At 41.5% G+C, this 18,635-nt stretch overlaps 1 protein-coding gene across 28 annotated transcripts in view; it reads left to right on the forward strand.

Moving 5' to 3' along the window:
• EPB41L3 (erythrocyte membrane protein band 4.1 like 3) overlaps positions 1-18,635 on the forward strand; it is a 148,145-nt gene that overhangs the window by 70,973 nt on the left and 58,537 nt on the right. For 27 of the 28 annotated variants that reach the window (XM_061356338.1, XM_061356337.1, XM_061356339.1 and 24 more), the window contains exons 2-3: positions 6,399-6,598; positions 12,963-13,160. In XM_061356338.1, the coding sequence (XP_061212322.1) occupies positions 6,410-6,598; positions 12,963-13,160 (387 nt within the window). In that variant the 5' untranslated portion in view covers positions 6,399-6,409. The remainder of the gene's footprint in view (positions 1-6,398; positions 6,599-12,962; positions 13,161-18,635) is intronic. The other variant, XM_061356344.1, reaches the window with a different exon arrangement.

The following is an 18,635-nucleotide window of genomic DNA, read 5'->3' on the forward strand; positions in this document are numbered from 1 at the left end:
CTTGGTTCTGCTTTGGGTGTACAATTGCTTTTCTATGTATTTACTCCTCCCATCATTTAGAAGCTCCTGACACTTCCCATCCCCACTTTTGCTAGGTAGAGGATAATCTCTCTAGAAACACTTAGTGCGTTTTCTTTCAGTGGTAGTACCAGAGACGTGCATGTGTGCCTGAGGTTGGGGGAGTTTCAGATCCTAATGTGTAATTCAGGTCTGCCATTGCCTTTTTGTTCCCTCTGAAGGGTGTGTCTGTTGGTTTTAAGGTGTCTCCTCCATCTCCTCTGGATTACATGGCTCCTTCTTCAGATGTTGTCTCTGGTTTTCCTTCTGTCAAGAAACTTGATGATTTCACTTCAGATTTCACTCAAGAAATCTGTATCATGCACTTCCCTAGAAAACCAAACAAGTATTTTAACCCATCCCATGTTCTGCAACACGTCCAACCAACCTTTTTTATTACTGCCAATTAACACCTTCCTGTCCTCCCAGAAGCTATTTTTGGGCCAATGGTTTGTGCCACCAAATCTCTTATTTAACTCAGAGCATGCTGTACTGGCGCAATTGCTACTCAGCCTGGTGCTTAGCACCTTTCTTCATTGTTCTTTCATCTTGTCAATGTTGTTGTTACTTTTTTGGCTTTCTTTTAGTGTTTTTGGTGTTTTTTTCCCCCCCTGCTGACTCTAATGTGTTTGTTTATATTTTTAATGTTCAAAGTGCAGTGCTAAGCAGTCATTGTGTTTGTGAGCTGAAGTATAATGTTTGCACTTGCTGGGGTGAAGGCCTCCTGGCCTTAGACAGATAAGTGACCACTGATGCTAGAACAAGGGGTGCTGCTTCCCCCTCCCCATGCTGGGGAGGTTCAGTGCTCCCAGCTGAGCCACCAGGCCCCCCAAAATCACACTGGTGCTGGCACAGGAGAGGTGACAGGAGCATGCAGTTGGGAGGGGGCACATCTTGTTGGCTTTTTGGGGCTTTTTTTCCCCACCTGTGTTCATTGAGGCCGTGTCTCTGCAGTTGCTCTGGCTTGTTGGTGTCTGCTGGAGAAGCCGTAATGCCAGGGAGATGTCTCCTCTATAAGGCCTCTGGTTGCTGCTGCCAGGATGGTGATGGGTAAAGAAGGAGCTCGTCTTAACTCCTGGCAAAGTGCCACCAAGGTCCTGCATCTCCTGGGGACCCTGCACTAGGCTCTTGTGGCTGAGGTACCTCCTGAAGTGAGGGCGAAACTCACCCAAATTGAAGAGGAACAGCAAAAAGCCATTGTTTTCCTAATAAGGAGCCCAACTGGAATGAAGTGAGCTTGAGACTTCAAGCAGTCTGATGGAAACAGTTTATATTTCAAGCTTAGAAGTTGGCGTTCTGGCATGTATTCTTTTCTTGAAACATATATTGACATTTCTGTTACTGCTCTTTGCAGCAATATTGTTCTCCATATGTTCTTCTCATCAGTATCTCATCATTATTGGATAAATATGTCTCTAGTTATGCAGAACATTATTTTTGAAGTATGGAATCATTATTTGATTACATAACTTCCAAATTTGGACTTTTGCAATGATTCATAACAATCTTCAGAAAGTATTGCAATTAAAGAACTTTCCACAAAGAATTAATTAGCTCAAAGAAGCATTTAAATGTAAATCATTAATCTGTACATTACAGGAAACAGTGACTATGTATAGTACATTAAATTGGTTCAATTTTGGTTTATCATTACATCCCATTTTTTTTGAAATTAATTTGCAGTTTCTTTCGTAATGTGATTTCCTTTTGCTTAATATAGCAGATATGTTCACTAACATGTATTTACATATAAATAAAGGTTTATTATGACTGCTGGGTTAATTAAATTACAGACTCTGCTGTCAATTGTCTGTAAATTCTGGTGCTTGGTAGATGTTTAGTCTGGAGAAGAGAAGGCTCAGGGGGGACCTTGCTGCTCTCTACAGCTACCTGAAAGGAGGTGGTGGGGATCGGTCTCTTCTCCCAAGTAACAGGTGATAGGACAAGAGGTAATGGCCTCAAGCTGCACCAGAAGAGGTTAAGACTGGATATTAGGAAAAGTTTCTTAACAGAGAGGGTGATCAGATACTGGAACAGGCTGCTCAGGGAAGTGGTGGAACCACCATCCCTGGATGTGTTCAGGAAACATAGAAATGAGGCCCTTAGTGACATGGTTTAGTGGTGGTCTTGGCAGTCCTCGGGTAGTGGTTGGACTTCATGATAAGGTCTCTTCCAACCTAGTTGATCCCGTGCTTTAAGTCCATAGCAAATAATTGGTAATGGAAATGGTAATCTCCAAAGCTGCAGTACATGTAGGTAACAAGGACTAGTTGTGTTGGGAGGTTTTAAGATGCAGGCTTTTTGAGCAAGTGTTTTGCAGGTTTTGCCTGTGTAATGTCTTTACTTTGTACAGTGTAAGGGTATGAAAAGATTTATTTTTCTGTGATTTGATCTAATAAAAAAATATTCTCAAAAATGTCATGTAGTCTTTTGAAGTTGTGTTTTAATACGTTGATAATATGTGAATGTTCATCTTCCCTTAATTATTCTTCTGGAGCAGTCACTTGTATTTTAAACCTTCATACTGCTGAAAGTATGTACGTTTTCCACTTTATTTTTAAGTAGTAAACTGAAGCTAATTCTTGGGGATTTTTTCTGGGGAGAGGGTTTGTCTGTAGCCAGATTGACTTTAGCCTTTGACTGTCCAGTGTTAGCAGCATCTGGGTTAAGTCTGGACTCAGCTAATCTTTTGGAATCTTTGAATATTGGGTTGTAAGCCAAAACTTTGCTATCCAAGAGCACATCTGGCTTGCATCGTATTACCTCATTTGTATAAGGTAGTGCTCTTAGTATCTTTTCATTAGTTTGTTTTCTGTTTGCTGAAAAGGGGAATTTGATATGGGGTTGTGCTGGCAACAGAAAAAGTTTAAGAAGCTTTTCTTTCTTCCTGTGCTGAAATTCACATTGAAAGTCATGATTTTGGTACACATCCAGGTATAGTAAATAAACAAATAAGAAATTCTCAGCCAGTTATGTTTGACAAATGTGTCGACACTGTTAGCTGTTCTGTCAGGTTTGCTGTGTACAAAGGTAGAGTAATATTTATGTTAAGTTTCTTAAGATCATTGTTATTTCTTCCAGTAAGTGAAATCACCTCTTCCTAGGAGGATTGTTGTGCCGTTTATAAGAACCAAAATGCTTTTGAAGTGCATTTGAATAAAGCAGCCTTTTGCTGAGAAAGGCAAAACAACCTATTGTTTTGAACTGAGATAGGGATGTTTTCGGTGTTGCAATGTAGGTACTTTCAACCTGCACTAGGTGGAATGAGATAAATAATACAATCATCTGAGGAGTTTGTAAGAAATTGGATTCAAAATGTTTGTTTTGCTTCTGTTTACATCTGTATGATAATTGTGAAATCAATAGTATTTTGTTCTCAGTATTTGTTATTAAACATATTAGTATGCATAGGGAACTAAAGAAGACATTTGGAAATGGATAACCATGGGTTAATTAAATCCATCTGCTGTCTTTCTAATGACAGGAATATTATATCCAGGAAATCACTTATACTAAAAGATTTGATAATGCACAAAAAGTTTTCTAACAAAGCACTCTTAGAACAAGCGAGGACTCACGTAACTGGAGAGAAGACCAGTCCCAGAGAGTTTCTCACAGCGTTGTGAGACTCTGCTTCGTGTGGGAATGTCTTCATGTGGGAAGAAGTTAAGAACCACATTTGTTGTTCCTTGAGGTACAAAATTATAGCTGGCAAAAAAGTAAAGCTTGATTTAATCTCTTGCTACATGAAGTTGTGTCTGTGAAGCTAATTTAAATGGCTGTGTTTCCATACTCAGAACAGCCAGGATACAAATGTTCATTAGGAAAGAAGCTACATAAGGTGCAAAAATGAGCTTCCAGAAACACATTGATGACAGCTGAAGGGAGACAGACTTCTGGTTTGTATTGACTACCAGTCTGATCTTATACAGATTAATGCTTTGAGATAGTTGGGTTGTCAGTTTCCAAAAAGCAAATAATGTTGGTTGCTTCCTATTTACACTGCCGTAACTCATATCAAGAGGGAAGGGAAAAAAAGACTTTGTATTGCAACTTCCAGTCATTACACTTTGTATCACCTGTGCTATTTGGTGTTGTTTGGTGAATGGTTTTTCTAGCTGGAAGGCAGGTTTTTGTTACTTCCTAATTCATAATTTATGAAAAAGAAAAATCAAGTACATAGTTTGATTTTGTTCATTTATTTAGTTCATTAATTTGCATTTCATATTTTCATACACCTGTACAAAATGTGGTTGGGGGGGAGAGTTTGTGGAGACCTGGGTGCTTTTAAAGCAGTGCACTCATAATCAGCTGAAAAATAGTTTATTCATTGTTTGTCTGACAAATGGGCAAAACAAAACTCTGAGAGATTAACATTGTTCGGCAATTTAATTTTTAAAGCATAAAAGAAATAGTGGCTTAATAGAATTAAAGGTGGAGGATGGGTTTGTTTGGTCTACATTGGAGGAACTTGTTTAGGCTTCCTTTGTAGTGAGCTGGACAACATCATGCTAGTATGTGATTAATCTCAGCTTAATGCAGGCATCTAAAATAGGTCAGTGCTCTGAAATGTCTTGTCTTTCTGCTCTGCGTTTAAAGTGACCATCTCAGATGTTCACACCTGAAGTTTGATCAGCCTTTCTGACTGTCACGTTTTAAAAGACATTGAGTTAATTACTGCTTTTTGGAGATGCTAAAGACAACTTATTAAACAATACATTATAATAAGTGTTTTTTATATAACTGTGGCTGTTTGAGTGTAGAAATTTATGATGTATTCCTAAACAAGTGTGTCACACATTAGTACCTTAAAATATGGCCTGAAGCATCTATCTGCCATATATGCTTTCTAGTTCTGCTTCTCCCTTGTGCTGTTTTGACATGCAGGAGGTAGGAACTAGCACTCCTGGCCTTACACACAGTGCAAAAACTGAGCACAGGCTGAATGTTGTGCCCGTGCTTGATGTAGAGACACACATACTCACTGTAGAACTTAGCGTTGAAAGTGCAGAATACATAAATGAGTTTGAAAATAATAATTGGCCTAATTTAAAACATTTCTGTCAAGCAATGTAGCTTATTAAACATCTAAGTAAACAAAAAAGAAACCTGTACTTTTTTTTTGGTGATCCTTAATAAACCTGCTTCTACTAGTAAATATTGGAGTGTATGTTAAGGTTTGATGGTGACTTCCTAGCAGATGAATTAGCAGATGTATATTTTGTGGAACTGCTTATATTTACATAGTAGCTATGGTTACCAGGTTAAAGAAATTGTGGCCTGATGATGAACAGAAATAGACTGCAGCAGATTGGTTTGTTTTCAAGTTGCTTAAAAGCAAAATGCTCAAGGATAAGATCAGGAGGACTAAGAATGTATGAGTAACAAACATAAATACACACTCTGCTCAAGTGGCACAAAGTCTGCTTTTTCAAATCTTTGTTTTGGTAACAAAATCACGGTATGATTTTTTTAACGTTGGCTATGGCTTGTATGTAATTTGAGAACTGGGTGCCACACACATATTTATAAATAAGCTATTTAATTGAAATAGTTAAGATTTTAAATTAATATTGTAATGTTTTACTTTTCATTTAGTATTGGACAAAGTTAAATTCAAACCTAGAAACTTTGTTCATATTAAGGGAAAGTCATATTCACTTTACTTTAAATCTAACACATAGAATGACTTAATGGAAGTGTTTTTTCTTCTGGATGATCTAGCTCTTAGAAAAAAAAGACAGAAATGTTGATGAATTCAAGTGGGAAGGATGGAAATGGGCTTGAGGACAGTTGTACATTTGCACTGAAATTGGTGGGCCCACTTCAGATGTTTCTAGCATATATGTAGCCTGGAAGCATCGAAAGTACTTGACTCCATTTCTGAAAGGGAGTGCAGGTGCTGAGGAGTTCAAGCCCTGTTGACTTTAATGTAAAGAACAAAAGATGTGTTTGCAAAAGTTTCCACATGGTTCAGAAACCCAAGCTGCAGTGAATTGTGTTGGATTTAGGGCCCTCAGTCACACAAGCTTTTCTCAGTATGTTACTCTCCTTTATGGCCATTGCTTTTTGTCCTGTTGCTGGGCGCCACTAAAAAAGGGTCTGGCACCGTCCTCTTGGCACCATAATGAGATCTTATGGCATCGTGCTCTTCCTTGGAGTATGGTTGCATTTAGATCTCTTTTGTACCAGGGAAGGTTTTCTACCTAGTCCTCTTTAGTTCTAAAAGCTGAGCATACGAGACTAAAGCTGGTGCCTGATGTTTCTCTGTTTTGTAAGCCTAGCTTACAAATTCACGGCTACGAGATCGTACTCAGTAGGTCTGCTCACCTTTTTTACAGAATAACCAACCATGACTACGGAATCAGGATCGGACTCTGAGTCCAAGGATAAAGAGCAGGATCAGCAGGAGAGCCCTGCTCAGCAAGGGGCAGCAGAGACCCAGCCGCAGGACCAGCAGCAGCTTAGCGAGGAGCATCATAACGCACTCGAGCAGTTCTCGGCTGTGGCAGCCCACAGCACGCCGGTGAAAAAGGAGCAGGTAAGGGAGCCTCTGCATGCATGCTTGCTGCACCCCACTAGCTACGTGCCCCCACTTATTACTCCTGGAATAAAAGCAGCCTGTTGTGCTAGGAGTGGAAATATATATTCAGATATTTGTGGAAGGATGTGTCATGTGATGCTGTAGATCTTGACTGGTTGGTCTTTTGATTTTAAAAAACAATAGTTGTGATGCAGAGTGTTTTAAAATTCATGTTAGGTCTTTCTGTCTCCAGTGCTTAAATATAAGGAAAGTCTTATTACCTAAGCAGGAAACATCTGCAGTCTTCCATTTGCATTAAATAGCAAACAGTGCCAGTTTTTAAGAAGCTGAAGATGTTTTTAGAGTTTATTTCTTTGATACCTGCTAAAAACTGATTTCATGTTTGCTTGTCTGATGTGTGAGCCGTGAAGAATATGTGGACCCTTAAGCTTCTCATAGTTCTGAAATGACTGCATTATAATTTCTCTAACTATTCATGTAATAGGTTTCGGGAGAGCTTTCACATGCTTTTCCATTTGGTTCATTGTTGCACTTATTAAATTTGAGGAAGCTGCTTTCTTTTTCCCTGTTAATAATTTCCAGTCAATAGGATTAACAGGCATTGTTCTTCATGGGTAAGTGGCACACAATTAATGAGGTACCTGCAAATTACATCTCTTAGCTCTGTAAGGTTATGACCTCCACTTGATTGCATTCAGACTTGAAGAGGGGAATAAGTCTAACTCCTGTCCTTCACCCTTTAAAGTGAGCTCCTGTTGTTTTACCTAGTTGTGAGACAGTGCTGGTGAAGCAAGCAGATGTGAGGTGTTACTTAAAATCAGCATGACCCTTCTGTAGAAGCTGTTTGAGGGGCTGGCTGTGCTTTTGGGTTTTAAACAGAGCTACAGCTCAGACTTGCTGGGCGGGGAAAAAGTGGGGAGGTGAGTGATTTCAAATACAAAGCATTTATGTATCTCCCTCATTTAAGGGTGCGTTACATAAATGCTTGGGTCAACAAATGATTATGGGACCAAATTAGAAGACAGATATCTGACTTCTAATAGCTTAAGAGGTAGTCTTGGAAGTCTTGGAAGGCAGACGCCGGGACTGTGAGAATGAAGACCTTGGGCCCACTGTAGGAGAGGAATTGGTTCAAGACCATCTTAAAAATCTGAACGTGCACAAGTCCATGGGTCCTCATGAAATCCATCCGCGGGTCCTGAAGGAGCTGGCGAATGAAGTTGCTAAGCTGCTGGCCATCATATTTGAAAAATCATGGCAGTCAGGTGACGTTTCCAACAGCTGGAAAAAGGGAAACATTACCACATTTTCAAGAAGGGGAAAATAGATGACGTGGGGAACTACAGACCAGTCAGTCTCACCTCTGTGCCTGGCAAAATCTTGGAGCAGATTCTCCTGGAAGGCATGCTAAGGCACATGAAAAACAACAAGGTGCTTGGTGACAGCCAGCATGGCTTCACCAAGGGGAAATCCTGCCTGACTTAATTTGGTGGCCTTCTATGATGGGGCTACGGAACTGATGGACAGCGGTAAAGCAGTTGATGTCATCTACATGGATTTGTGTAAAGCGTTCAACACTGTCCCACACAACATTCTTGTCTGTAAATTGGAGAGACATCAATTTGATGAATGGAGCACTCGGTGGATAAAGAACTGGCTGGAGGGCTGCACACAAAGAGTTGTGGTCAATGGCTCAATGTCCGGCTGGAGACCAGTTACGAGTGGTGTCCCTCAGGGATCAGTGTTGGGACCGGTCTTGTTTAACATCTTTGTCGCTGACATGGACAGTAGGATTGAGTGTGCCGTCAGCAAGTTTGCGGATGACACCAAGCTGTCTGGTTCGGTTGATACGCTGGAGGGAAGGAATGCCATCCAGAGGGACCTTGACACGCTTGTGAGGTGGGCTGATGCCAACCACATGAAGTTTAACCATGCCAAGTGCAAGGTCCTACACCTGGGTCAGAGCAATCCCAGGCACAGCTACAGGCTGGGCAGAGAAGAGATGCAGAGCAGCCCTGCAGAGAAGGACTTGGGGTTGTTGGTCAATGAGAAAATGAACATGAGCCGGCTTCAGTGTGCACTCACAGCCCAGAAAGGCAACTGTATCCTGGGCTGCATCAAAAGGAGCATGACCAGCAGGTCAAAGGAGGTGATCCTGCCCCTTTATTCTGCTCTTCTGAGACCTCACTTGGAGTACTGTGTGCAGTTCTGGTGTCCTCAGCATAAAAAGGACATGGATCTGTTGGAACAAGTCCAGAGGAGGGCCATGAGAATGATCAGGGGACTGGAGCACCTCCCATATGAAGATAGGCTGAAAAAGTTGGGGCTGTTCAGCCTGGAGAAGAGAAGGCTGCGTGGAGACCTCATAGCAGCCTTCCAGTATCTGAAGGGGGCCTATAGGGATGCTGGGGATGGACTCTTCATTAGGGACTGTAGTGATAGGACGAGGGGTAATGGGTTAAAACTTAAACAGGGGAGGTTTAGATTGGATATAAGGAGGAAATTCTTTCCTGTTAGGGTGGTGAGGCACTGGAAGGGGTTGCCCAGGGAGGTTGTGAATGCTCCAGCCCTAGCAGTGTTCAAGGCCAGGTTGGACGAGGCCTTGGGTAATATGGTTTAGAGCAAGGTGTCCGTGCGCATGGCAGGGGGGTTGGAACTTGAAGATCTTAAGGTCCTTTCCAGCCTTAACTATTCTATGATTCTGTTATTAATTTTGTTATTCCAGACATCTTCAGTAATCTTTCTGTCCCTAGTAGAAAAACCCAGCAAACCAACAAACCAAACCAAAACCCACAATAGCCACCAAAACCAAAACAACTTCTTAGGCACCACACTTGTCCATCTGTGCTTACTATGTAGGTGTGAGTTTTGAGACCTGAGATGATCTCATTTGCATGATCCCTTCCTTTCCCAAAGACCACCACTTGTCAGCCAGTGTCTGTAAGAAGCCTTGATAGAAGAACTGGGTTTGTGAAGGGATATGTGAGACTTTCCCACTGAGATGACCAGATTTGAATCCAAAAGTCCATATTGTAAAATGAATGCCAAATCCACCTACAGTGATCTGCCCAGTATATTTTGTAATTGCTTTAGTGTCTCTATCACAAGAAAGAGCTACTTAAACACAACACTGAGACAGAACTGCTGGGAATAGTGTCATTAAAAATGTCAATGAGAGAACCTTGGGAAGAAAGATTTAAGTTACCAGTCCATGGCAGTGACATTTTGTCGTTAGATACACATAAAAAAGAACATTTTAATGAAGACTTAAAGGCTTCTTAATGTTGAGATAAGCAGTTACTAGAGAAACGGGTCCTTCCTATCAGATATAGTAATGCAGTCTTACTATCTTCCTGCCTTCCTGTTTTGTTGAGAAAAAGCAAGAAAGTATCATGGAGTTTGGACACTAACATTACTGAGCAACTACAATCAGTCGGTGGGATTCATGTGTTTTGCAAGCTTGGCAACTTCGTACCCAGTGAGAAGCTGTGAAACATCAAAGAGCATTACTGCTGAATCCTGTGACTCTAAAGGCTTGTTTTGAGAGAGGGGTCCAGCTTCAGAAGGGATTGGACATGCTGTGTCAGAGTAAGGTGCAGTAATATAGACAAAAATAAGAGAGCTTATGCTGAAAAAAACCACAAATCCTGAAGCAGCTTGTGCTGCATGAGAATTTAGTCTGCAACACTGAAAATACTGCAGAAATAAAACACAGAAGTATCTTGGAGAAGAATTTAAGAGAAAATGTAACTGTGCTTGCAGAATTCAAAATAATTCACTGAGTACATGGATTTTCACTCGCCACTTTCCCCCCCCTCTTCCTCGATACCAGGATGTCAGGTTTCTTTAGGAAGAAGATGCTTAATACAGTCTGAAAGTACCTCAGTGCCTGAATATGTCAGCATAGTTTGGGGAATCTTCTGTAATAGTTCTTGGCATGTTTTGTTCTCCAGACAAATGAGAGAAAATCCTTTGTATGATTTTAACATAGACATTCCCTGATCTTCGTGTAGATGGGAACCTTAACAAACGAAATAACCTCAATACTGGTTTTTTTTAATACTTATAAATAAGCAAATATCTACTGTAGTCTTGAGATACCAAATGTCTTAATGAAGACATATAATCACCAATCCATTACGATTCACAGAAACATTTGCAGGCAGAAGATGATTCTAAAACTTAAATGGCTGCTTGGTTCCTTTGTTGTGTGCTTTTCTCTCAAGCAGCTTGTCTGTTTTCTTGCAAAAGATGAATTCCACGTATCTGTTTTGGGGTTTTTGTTGTTGGTCTGATGGAGAGGGGTTCTGACTCTCACCTCAGAAATCAGAAATGAGTCACCAGGTGTGACAGTATATTTCTTCCAGCCCTGGGATGACAGTGTGTGAAGTGTGTGCACCTTCCCTGGCAGATTGCTTTAAGAAAGTGTACGAAAATCATCAAAGAGCCCTTCAGCAGCAGCACAGCTCTTCCCAGAGGCCCTAAGAGAAGACATCTTATGTCTTGTTCTTGGTGCAGTAGGTTGAACCACTTGCAAGCTGGCCATGGTTGTGGTAGAGGGGTAACTGACCTTCAGCCTTGCTTGAGCATGGAGGGGCTCTCCCCATTCCTCACAGTGTTAAATGCTCAGCAAACAGCTAATCCACTGACATAGCATTGTTCTTTCATCTTCCACCAGTCTTCAAGGTATGTGAGAATCTTGACATCCAGACACAGATCTGGTGTTCAAGTGCTGGATCCGGATGGGAAAGAGCTGGCTGGCATGGGGCTGCTCCTGGGGAAGAATTTCCATGACTCGGGGAATGAAGTGGGTTTTCAAATCAGCTCTTGCTATTTTATCTTTCTAGTTCCACTTTCTTTTTAGTCTCCCTGCCCAGGGAAGCCCAGGAGATCACGGCTGTGTGTCCTTGCTTGCAGGTTAAGGAAGACTGCGCGATCTTGCCTTGCCTCCTTGCATTTGCCTCTTTGTGATTTGTTGTGGCTGTGGTGGGAGCTGGTGCTGTTGGTAGTGCAGCTGACTCCAAATTCCTTTTCCCCCTTTCACCCAAAGGCAGAGGTGAAGATTATGGCTTGTTTGTATGAAATCTCTAGGGGAAAATTCCCTGAGATTTAGCAGTACACTGTTGTTGCTGGTTATATGATGCAAGGCTGTTTTGCTCTCAAAGCAGATTAAAGCATTTGGATGGATTTGCTTCATTCAAGGTTTATTATATACAATGAATGGAAACAGACTTGGAGGATTAATTTCTATTCTGTTTCCAGCAATGTTTGTTGCTTATTACACTGACATCATTCAGAGCCAAATATGTTTGGGTTTTCTTTCCTTGTAGTGACATAATGGAAATACATTTTTTTTTTTTTATTTTATTTAAGCTTTAGCTTTGGTATTACTTCACTCACATTGAGGTTTTGTTTGGAGACTGTCAGGGGCATAACTGATGAGAAGGGTAATGACTGCGACATAGAGCTGTTGCTAGGGAAGGTGAAATGCTGTAGAGCTGTTCTGGCTTTCATCTAGTGCTGTGGTGAGGACTACAGGCTGTGCTGCATCACAGTAACTCTTCAAATGGTCTGACCCTCAGATAAACCCAAGCAAAAGTAAGCACAGTTGTTTCTTCTTGCCCCTTTTCCCTGCAGTGTATTTGTCTTTCAAATAGCACCTAGTTCTTGCCAGCTTGAGGGACTTACCAGGCATCTGCAGAGAGCAAAATTCAGCCTCTCGTCCTGTATTTATCATCCATTAGCCAGCTGGCTGCACATGAAAGGTGTTTGGTCACTCGCTTCCATCCTGTTTGTTTAACCCTTTGCTTACAGAGCCTTTAACTCTCCCAGTCATGTCAGCATCCCCTTGCAAATTCACACTGTTACGGGGGTCCATGCCCTCAGGTACTGCTTTGTTACAGAAATCAAAATTATTGCAAACCTGATGGTCTTTTCCTGTTCATATGACACTATGGAAGCATCATACGATTTCTTAGGTAGAGGACTTGAAAGTAATATCAAGAAACTGTAGGAATATCAGTTCATCACATTTACCAGTTATTCAGCATTTCCAACAGAGCAAACAGGCCCAGGAATTCCAAGTGGGATTTTGTACCTATGGAAAAAATAGAAGCCTAAACTGTTTATATACATGTCCATCTTTCATGGATATTCTCTACATTTTGGAGTCAGAAAGGAGGGTTCGGATGAATATGGGAAGTCTTTTCAATAGGTAAAGGAGACTCCAACCTTCATCAGCAACTTTCTCATCCAAGCCACACACTAGGCTCACTTAAATACTTTGGTGCTGAGTGCATAGTGTACTGCACAGCATGATTGGCTTATCTCACTTAAAAAAGTATCTTTTTTTCTCTTTTAGGACACAGACAAAGAACAGGAGTTTGCTGCTGCAAGTGCGAAACAACTGGAATACCAGCAGCTAGAGGACGACAAGCTTTCACAGAGATCATCATCTAGCAAACTTTCCAAGTCTCCTCTAAAGATTGTCAAGAAACCGAAAAATATGCAATGCAAAGTGACACTCCTGGACGGATCAGAATATGCATGTGAAGTAGAGGTAAATTGCTTTTTGTCTTTTTTTTTTTTTTTTCATCCTGCCTGGAGGAAAATAGTTGAAATTAGATTCCTAGTTAAAGGAAAAGTGTGAATGGTCTGGTATTTTGCCAGTGCCAAGCACAGAGATGTTTCTGTTGTTTTCTCTGGAGGTTGAAGACATTGCACAGATTTGAGCTGGGTGAGGGATCATGAGCAGTCCCTGGAGGAGATGGAGACTTCAGATTAATTTTGTGTCAGCACATGCTGCAACAGAATGCAGAAAATGAATTATGGGCAGCAAAGCCCATAAACAAAGGATTTTGATCCCATCAGGCTTCTCTTTTCCTTGGTACTCTGCTGAGTTGAGACGTGCATTGAGTCACTGTCCAAACTAATTCTGACCATCATAAGGTTAGTGGGGGCATGAGAGATACCCAGGGAAGACAGCGGAAACGTCAGGAGTGAGTAGCAGTGGAAGTGGGGAGTTTTATGTCCTTGTCCATAATGTCTGTGAATCCTAACTGTGTCTAAACATTACTAGCAGAAAGGTGCTGGTGGTTTTCTGTAAGGAAACTCGCCTTCCTTGCTGGGACTCTACCAGGAGCCTTCTTTTGAAAGGGATGGTCTTTGCCACACTCTCACTTAGGAACCAGTCTGTGCGTACAGGCAGACCCATGCTAAGAGGATGCCTTGATTGCAAACCCACAAGGTCACAAAGACGCAGAAAGTGAGCAGATTCAGAGTGAGCATGAGAGTGGACTCATCTCAGTGTGGACTCATTTCTCTGTTCAGCTGTTGGCACCAAAGTGGTCTTCGGACAGTGGACCAGCCTGACCTGAGCCTGGTTTAGATCAGGAGGCCATGCACACAAGGCAAGGCTGAGCTCTGGCCCAGCAGCAACCAGGAGGGTAAGAATGTGTGTTGGAGGGCTAGGGAGAGCCAGCTTTCCCTTGGATAACCACAGGGCATTGCAAAGAAAAGCCACCTGGGGAGAATGGGCAAGTGTAAAGGTAGAGATAGAGGCTTGAAAGGAGAATCTGCAGGAGCACAAAGAAGGGAGAGGGTGGAAGAAAGGAGTTCATGACTGGGAGCCAAATCATAATGTCTTTTAAATCAGATAGCACTCAGCCCTTGTGTTCTCCAACCATTCTAAGTGCTTTGGAGAGTGGCAGGTGAGGAACTTGATTTTTTAATTTAACTGCGGCTTTACAGTCTGGGCCAAATTTTGCTATGCTAGGAGTTAACTTCAGACAGGAGCTGTGATTTTACTGCTTTACAGTGACTTAGTAGCCATGCTTTCGAATATCTTTTAATTTCACTGGCCAGGTCTTGTGTTGTTTCCTTCAATCTAGCAATAGCCATCTGGCCACATACTATGTGACTGTGAAATCATTGCAGAAAGCATAGGCAGGGACTGAGAGAATGAAGAATTGCTCGCTGTAGGAGAAGGTCAGGTTTGAGATCATCTGAGGAACCTGAAGGCACACAAGTCTCTGGACTTGATGAGATGCATCCATGAGTTCTGAGGGAACTAGCGGATGAAGTGGCCATATATATCCATTATATTTGGGAAGTTGTGGTAGTCCAGTGAAGTTCCCACTGACTGGAAAAGGGGCAACATAACCCCCCACTTTTAAAAAGGGGAACAAAGGATGACCAAGGGACCTTCAGGCCAGTCAGTCTCACCTCTGTGCCCAGTAAGATCATGGAGCAGATCCTCTAGGAGATTATGCTAAAGTATATGGACAATAAGGGAGTAATTAGTGACAGCCAGTATGGCTTTCGTAAGGACAAATCATGCCTGACAGATTTGGAAGCCTTCTGTGATGGGGTCATGACATTGGTGGATAAGGGAGGGGTGACTGATGCCATCTACCTGGACTTCTATGAGGCATTTGACACTGTCCTTCATGGCATCCCTGTCACTAAAGTGGAGAGGTGTGGATTTGACGGAGAGACCACTCAGTGGATAAGTAATTGGCTGTGTGGTCACACTCAAAACTGTTGTGGTCAATGGCTTAGTGTCCAAGTGGAGACCAGTGAGGAGTGGCATTAATCAGGGGTTAGTATTGGGACCGGCACTGTTTAACATCTTTGTTGGCAACATGGACAGTGGGATTGAGTGCATCTTCAGCGAAGTTTGTCAGAGACACCAAGCTATGTGATGCAGTTGACAGGCTGGAGGGAAGGGATGCTATCACAACAAGCCTTGACAGGCCTGAGAGGTGCTTTTTACATGGACATGTAGTGACAGGACAAGGGATAATGGCTTTAAACATTAGATTTTAGAATTTAGAAATTAGGTGGATTTAGATGAGATATTAGGAAGAAATTCTTTACTGTGAGGGTGGTGAGGCACTGGAAGAGGTTGCCCAGGGAAGCTGTGTATGTCTCATACGTGGAAGTGTTCAAAGCCAGGTTGGATGGGGCATTGAGCAACATGGTCTAGTGGACGGTGTCTCTCCCATGGCATTGGAACATGGAACATTGGAGGGGCATTGGAACTATTCGTTCCAACCCAAACCAGTCTGTGATTCTATAATTTCTTGACCTGTGGTCCCAGTTTTGTCTGTTAAGATTAGCATGCAAACCGTTAAACTGGAAAATTGACTAATACTGGCTTTGATGGAAACAGTCAAACTCATTTCAGCTTTAGCCACTTGGTTGTAAAATGTGAGTCACTTTTTGGAATACAGTCAAGCAAATCTTACCAAATAGGATTTCTATGGAAATCTTGTCTAGCAGGCTGAGCTTTATGAAAATATAAGATTAAGCAGGAATGAAGATTTGTTATGTTAGACTTCCACTTCTTAAAAAAAAATAAAAAAAGAAATGCTGTGAATAATACTTCCTTTCAGGAAATTCTGCTTTCTCACTAAACTTGGACTCTGTTGAAGTGTCAAAATGCTTGCATATAGGAGCCATCATGTTTTATTGCTTGTCAGATTTCTCTACTTTGCAAGTATTTAATAGCTCTTGAATAATGTCCAATATAAATTTTGTATGTATTTTTTCTATTTAAGTCCTGAAATATTTTGAAGTTCTGTTGACTGTCATCAATGATCACTTTATCTGCTTCTAAAATGGTCAGACTTCCTAGGCAGAATATAATATTGATGAGAATAGAGCTCTTAAAAGGGTGAATCCTTAAATGACAAAGCTGTAAGGCTATGATGATGGGCAGACTGTTGGGTTCATTGGAACAGAAGTTAGTTAGGATGCACAGGTATTTCAGGGAACAACTGCAGCTGGCGTGGTGCGTGCATTTGCATAACTTAAATGGGTGATCCAGACTTTGCATCCCTTCCTAGGTGGTATTGTCAGCATATTGTGTGTATTGAGGATGCAACAGCAGGTGCCTCTCTGGCACAGCCCACCTTGGCCAATGGGATCACTCGGTAGACCCCCAGGGGAGACCACTTTCCATATGCATAAATTTTAGCTATAGCAAAAGGATGATGTGTCCAGCCAAGAGAAATTTTGTGATTTTCACTGTGCTTTTTCTGCCAGGGAGAAAAAGTGTATACAAAGGGAGTTAGTAGGGGAGGGAGACTGAGGGTCTGTCTCAGGAGACATCTCAGGAAACCATGTAGGAGGCTGAAGGTGAAGTTCTCCTACTGTAATTTTGACTAATAACAAAATTCTGTCGCTGTTTCACAGAAACTCAGTGCTGCAGCATGCGAAATGATCTGTTACATTTCAGAAAAATGCTATCCTATTTTAAGGATCACCTACAAGTGAAATTACTGTATCCCTTTAAACTGGCAGGGAGGGGAAAATATACTGGAAGACCTAACAAAATATGGAGGTCAGTGAATTACCTAAGACTAATTCCTTAATAGAAAGGGGAGAGGGGTGGACAAAGCATGGTAATCAAATATTTAATATTTCTATTCCTTGTGTTTAATCCACTTAAATGCATCTTTCAGTGTGGACAGTAGCCCAGGCTAGGGATGTGAGTCAGAAATGCCATCCCATGTTGTCAGCTCCTGTCTTCCATTTCTGTGTCACGCTTCTTTCCACTGAAGGCTACAAAGCAGTGTAATCTAGAGGGATCAGAAACTTAGAAATACAATTTTGAGCTAAAATAATAACCCTGTCAGTGAATCTTGGTCTGGATGCAGGCCAGGTATTTATCCCTCCAGATTTGTATTCCCTAGCCTGGGAGTTGGAGATCATTATAGAACCCATCAGGTACTCTGTAGAGTGCTTTGCAAATGGAAAATGCTTTTATGTATGTTAAATATTAATATCATTTAAAAGGAGCTTATTGTTTTCAAGTAGAGCACAACCTAGAGCTTATCAATTATGTGTTTATCCAGTTAATGACCTGACAGCTGAAAGTGCACGTACTCACAAATTGAGATGCTTCTGGGGCAGGTTTTGTTAATCCATTATCTCATTGACGTCCTTTGTTTCAGAAGCCCCTTTTTCTTATTGCATACTTAATGCTGGACGTTCTTACTGCCTTCTGCTTTATCTTTCAGTGTCTCACATTCAATACTTTGCATGTGTGACACCAGGGGTTTTTCATATTGTATGAGATGTATCTACAGGGATGTCCACCTAAGGGTGCTTCAACTGTCCAGGGACAGATGTTGGCTTTCGGAGCAGTAGTATTTGCTGTACAATAGCATTGTCCCTGGTACTCTTGTCAAAGAAAACCAGCATCAGGGTGGCTACGTGGTTCTCTTATGACGTGAAGAAGCTGGAGGTTCCTAATGGGCACTCAGTCACAGGAGTTGATGCATTCTGCTTAGAGGAAAGCTGAGCAGTGATTTATACCTGGATGTTCACCGCTGATGGAAGTGGTTCCTTTTGGACTCTTCATTGCATTCTCCCAGCCATCAGCAGATTCAGAAATGCGTTGTCAAAAGCCGTAAAGTCCAGAGCTGGGGCTAAAAGTGCACTTCCAAGAGGATGCTGAAGACTTCTCTGTTAAGTAAACTGACCTTGCTTAATGCACTTCTCATGTGTTGATTTGAAGAACCAAAGACAAAGCAAGATCCGAAACTGCAAATTAGTTTCAGATAACCTTGAAAAAGACAATGAACACACTAGCTCAGGTTTTTCCAAAGATACAAGAAAGCAATTAGAACTTATTTCTAGGTTCCTTTCCACTTTTAAGTAGGGGTTTTCAAGTACTGTGGTATAATTATGCTATTTCTAGGACTTATTTCTCTTCCCTCTCTACCCCATTTCGATTTTATGTTATCTAGACTACTGCATTTTAATTAAAAGATGCAAGTGGAACCAGCTGTCATCCTCTCCCTTACATGTAGCTTAATTCGAAGTGTCTTCCTGAAACAGGTTGTAATTTGTCTTCATTTCTGCTCTAAACATATACACGTTATTAAATGCAAAGTGAGATCAGAAAGCTATAACATAATCTGTATAAATTAATGGTTAAATAATTAAACTTAATTTTCAAAGGCTCAGCTGTCTGAGATCATTGGTAATTTGTACTCTTCCTTCCTTCCTCTACTACTCAGACTTT

This window comes from Neopsephotus bourkii, unplaced genomic scaffold (assembly GCF_033783945.1).
Source record: "Neopsephotus bourkii isolate Nb327-2 ecotype Australia unplaced genomic scaffold, CSIRO-AGI_Nbou_v1 NB_846, whole genome shotgun sequence".
NCBI classification, from domain to species: domain Eukaryota; kingdom Metazoa; phylum Chordata; class Aves; order Psittaciformes; family Psittacidae; genus Neopsephotus; species Neopsephotus bourkii.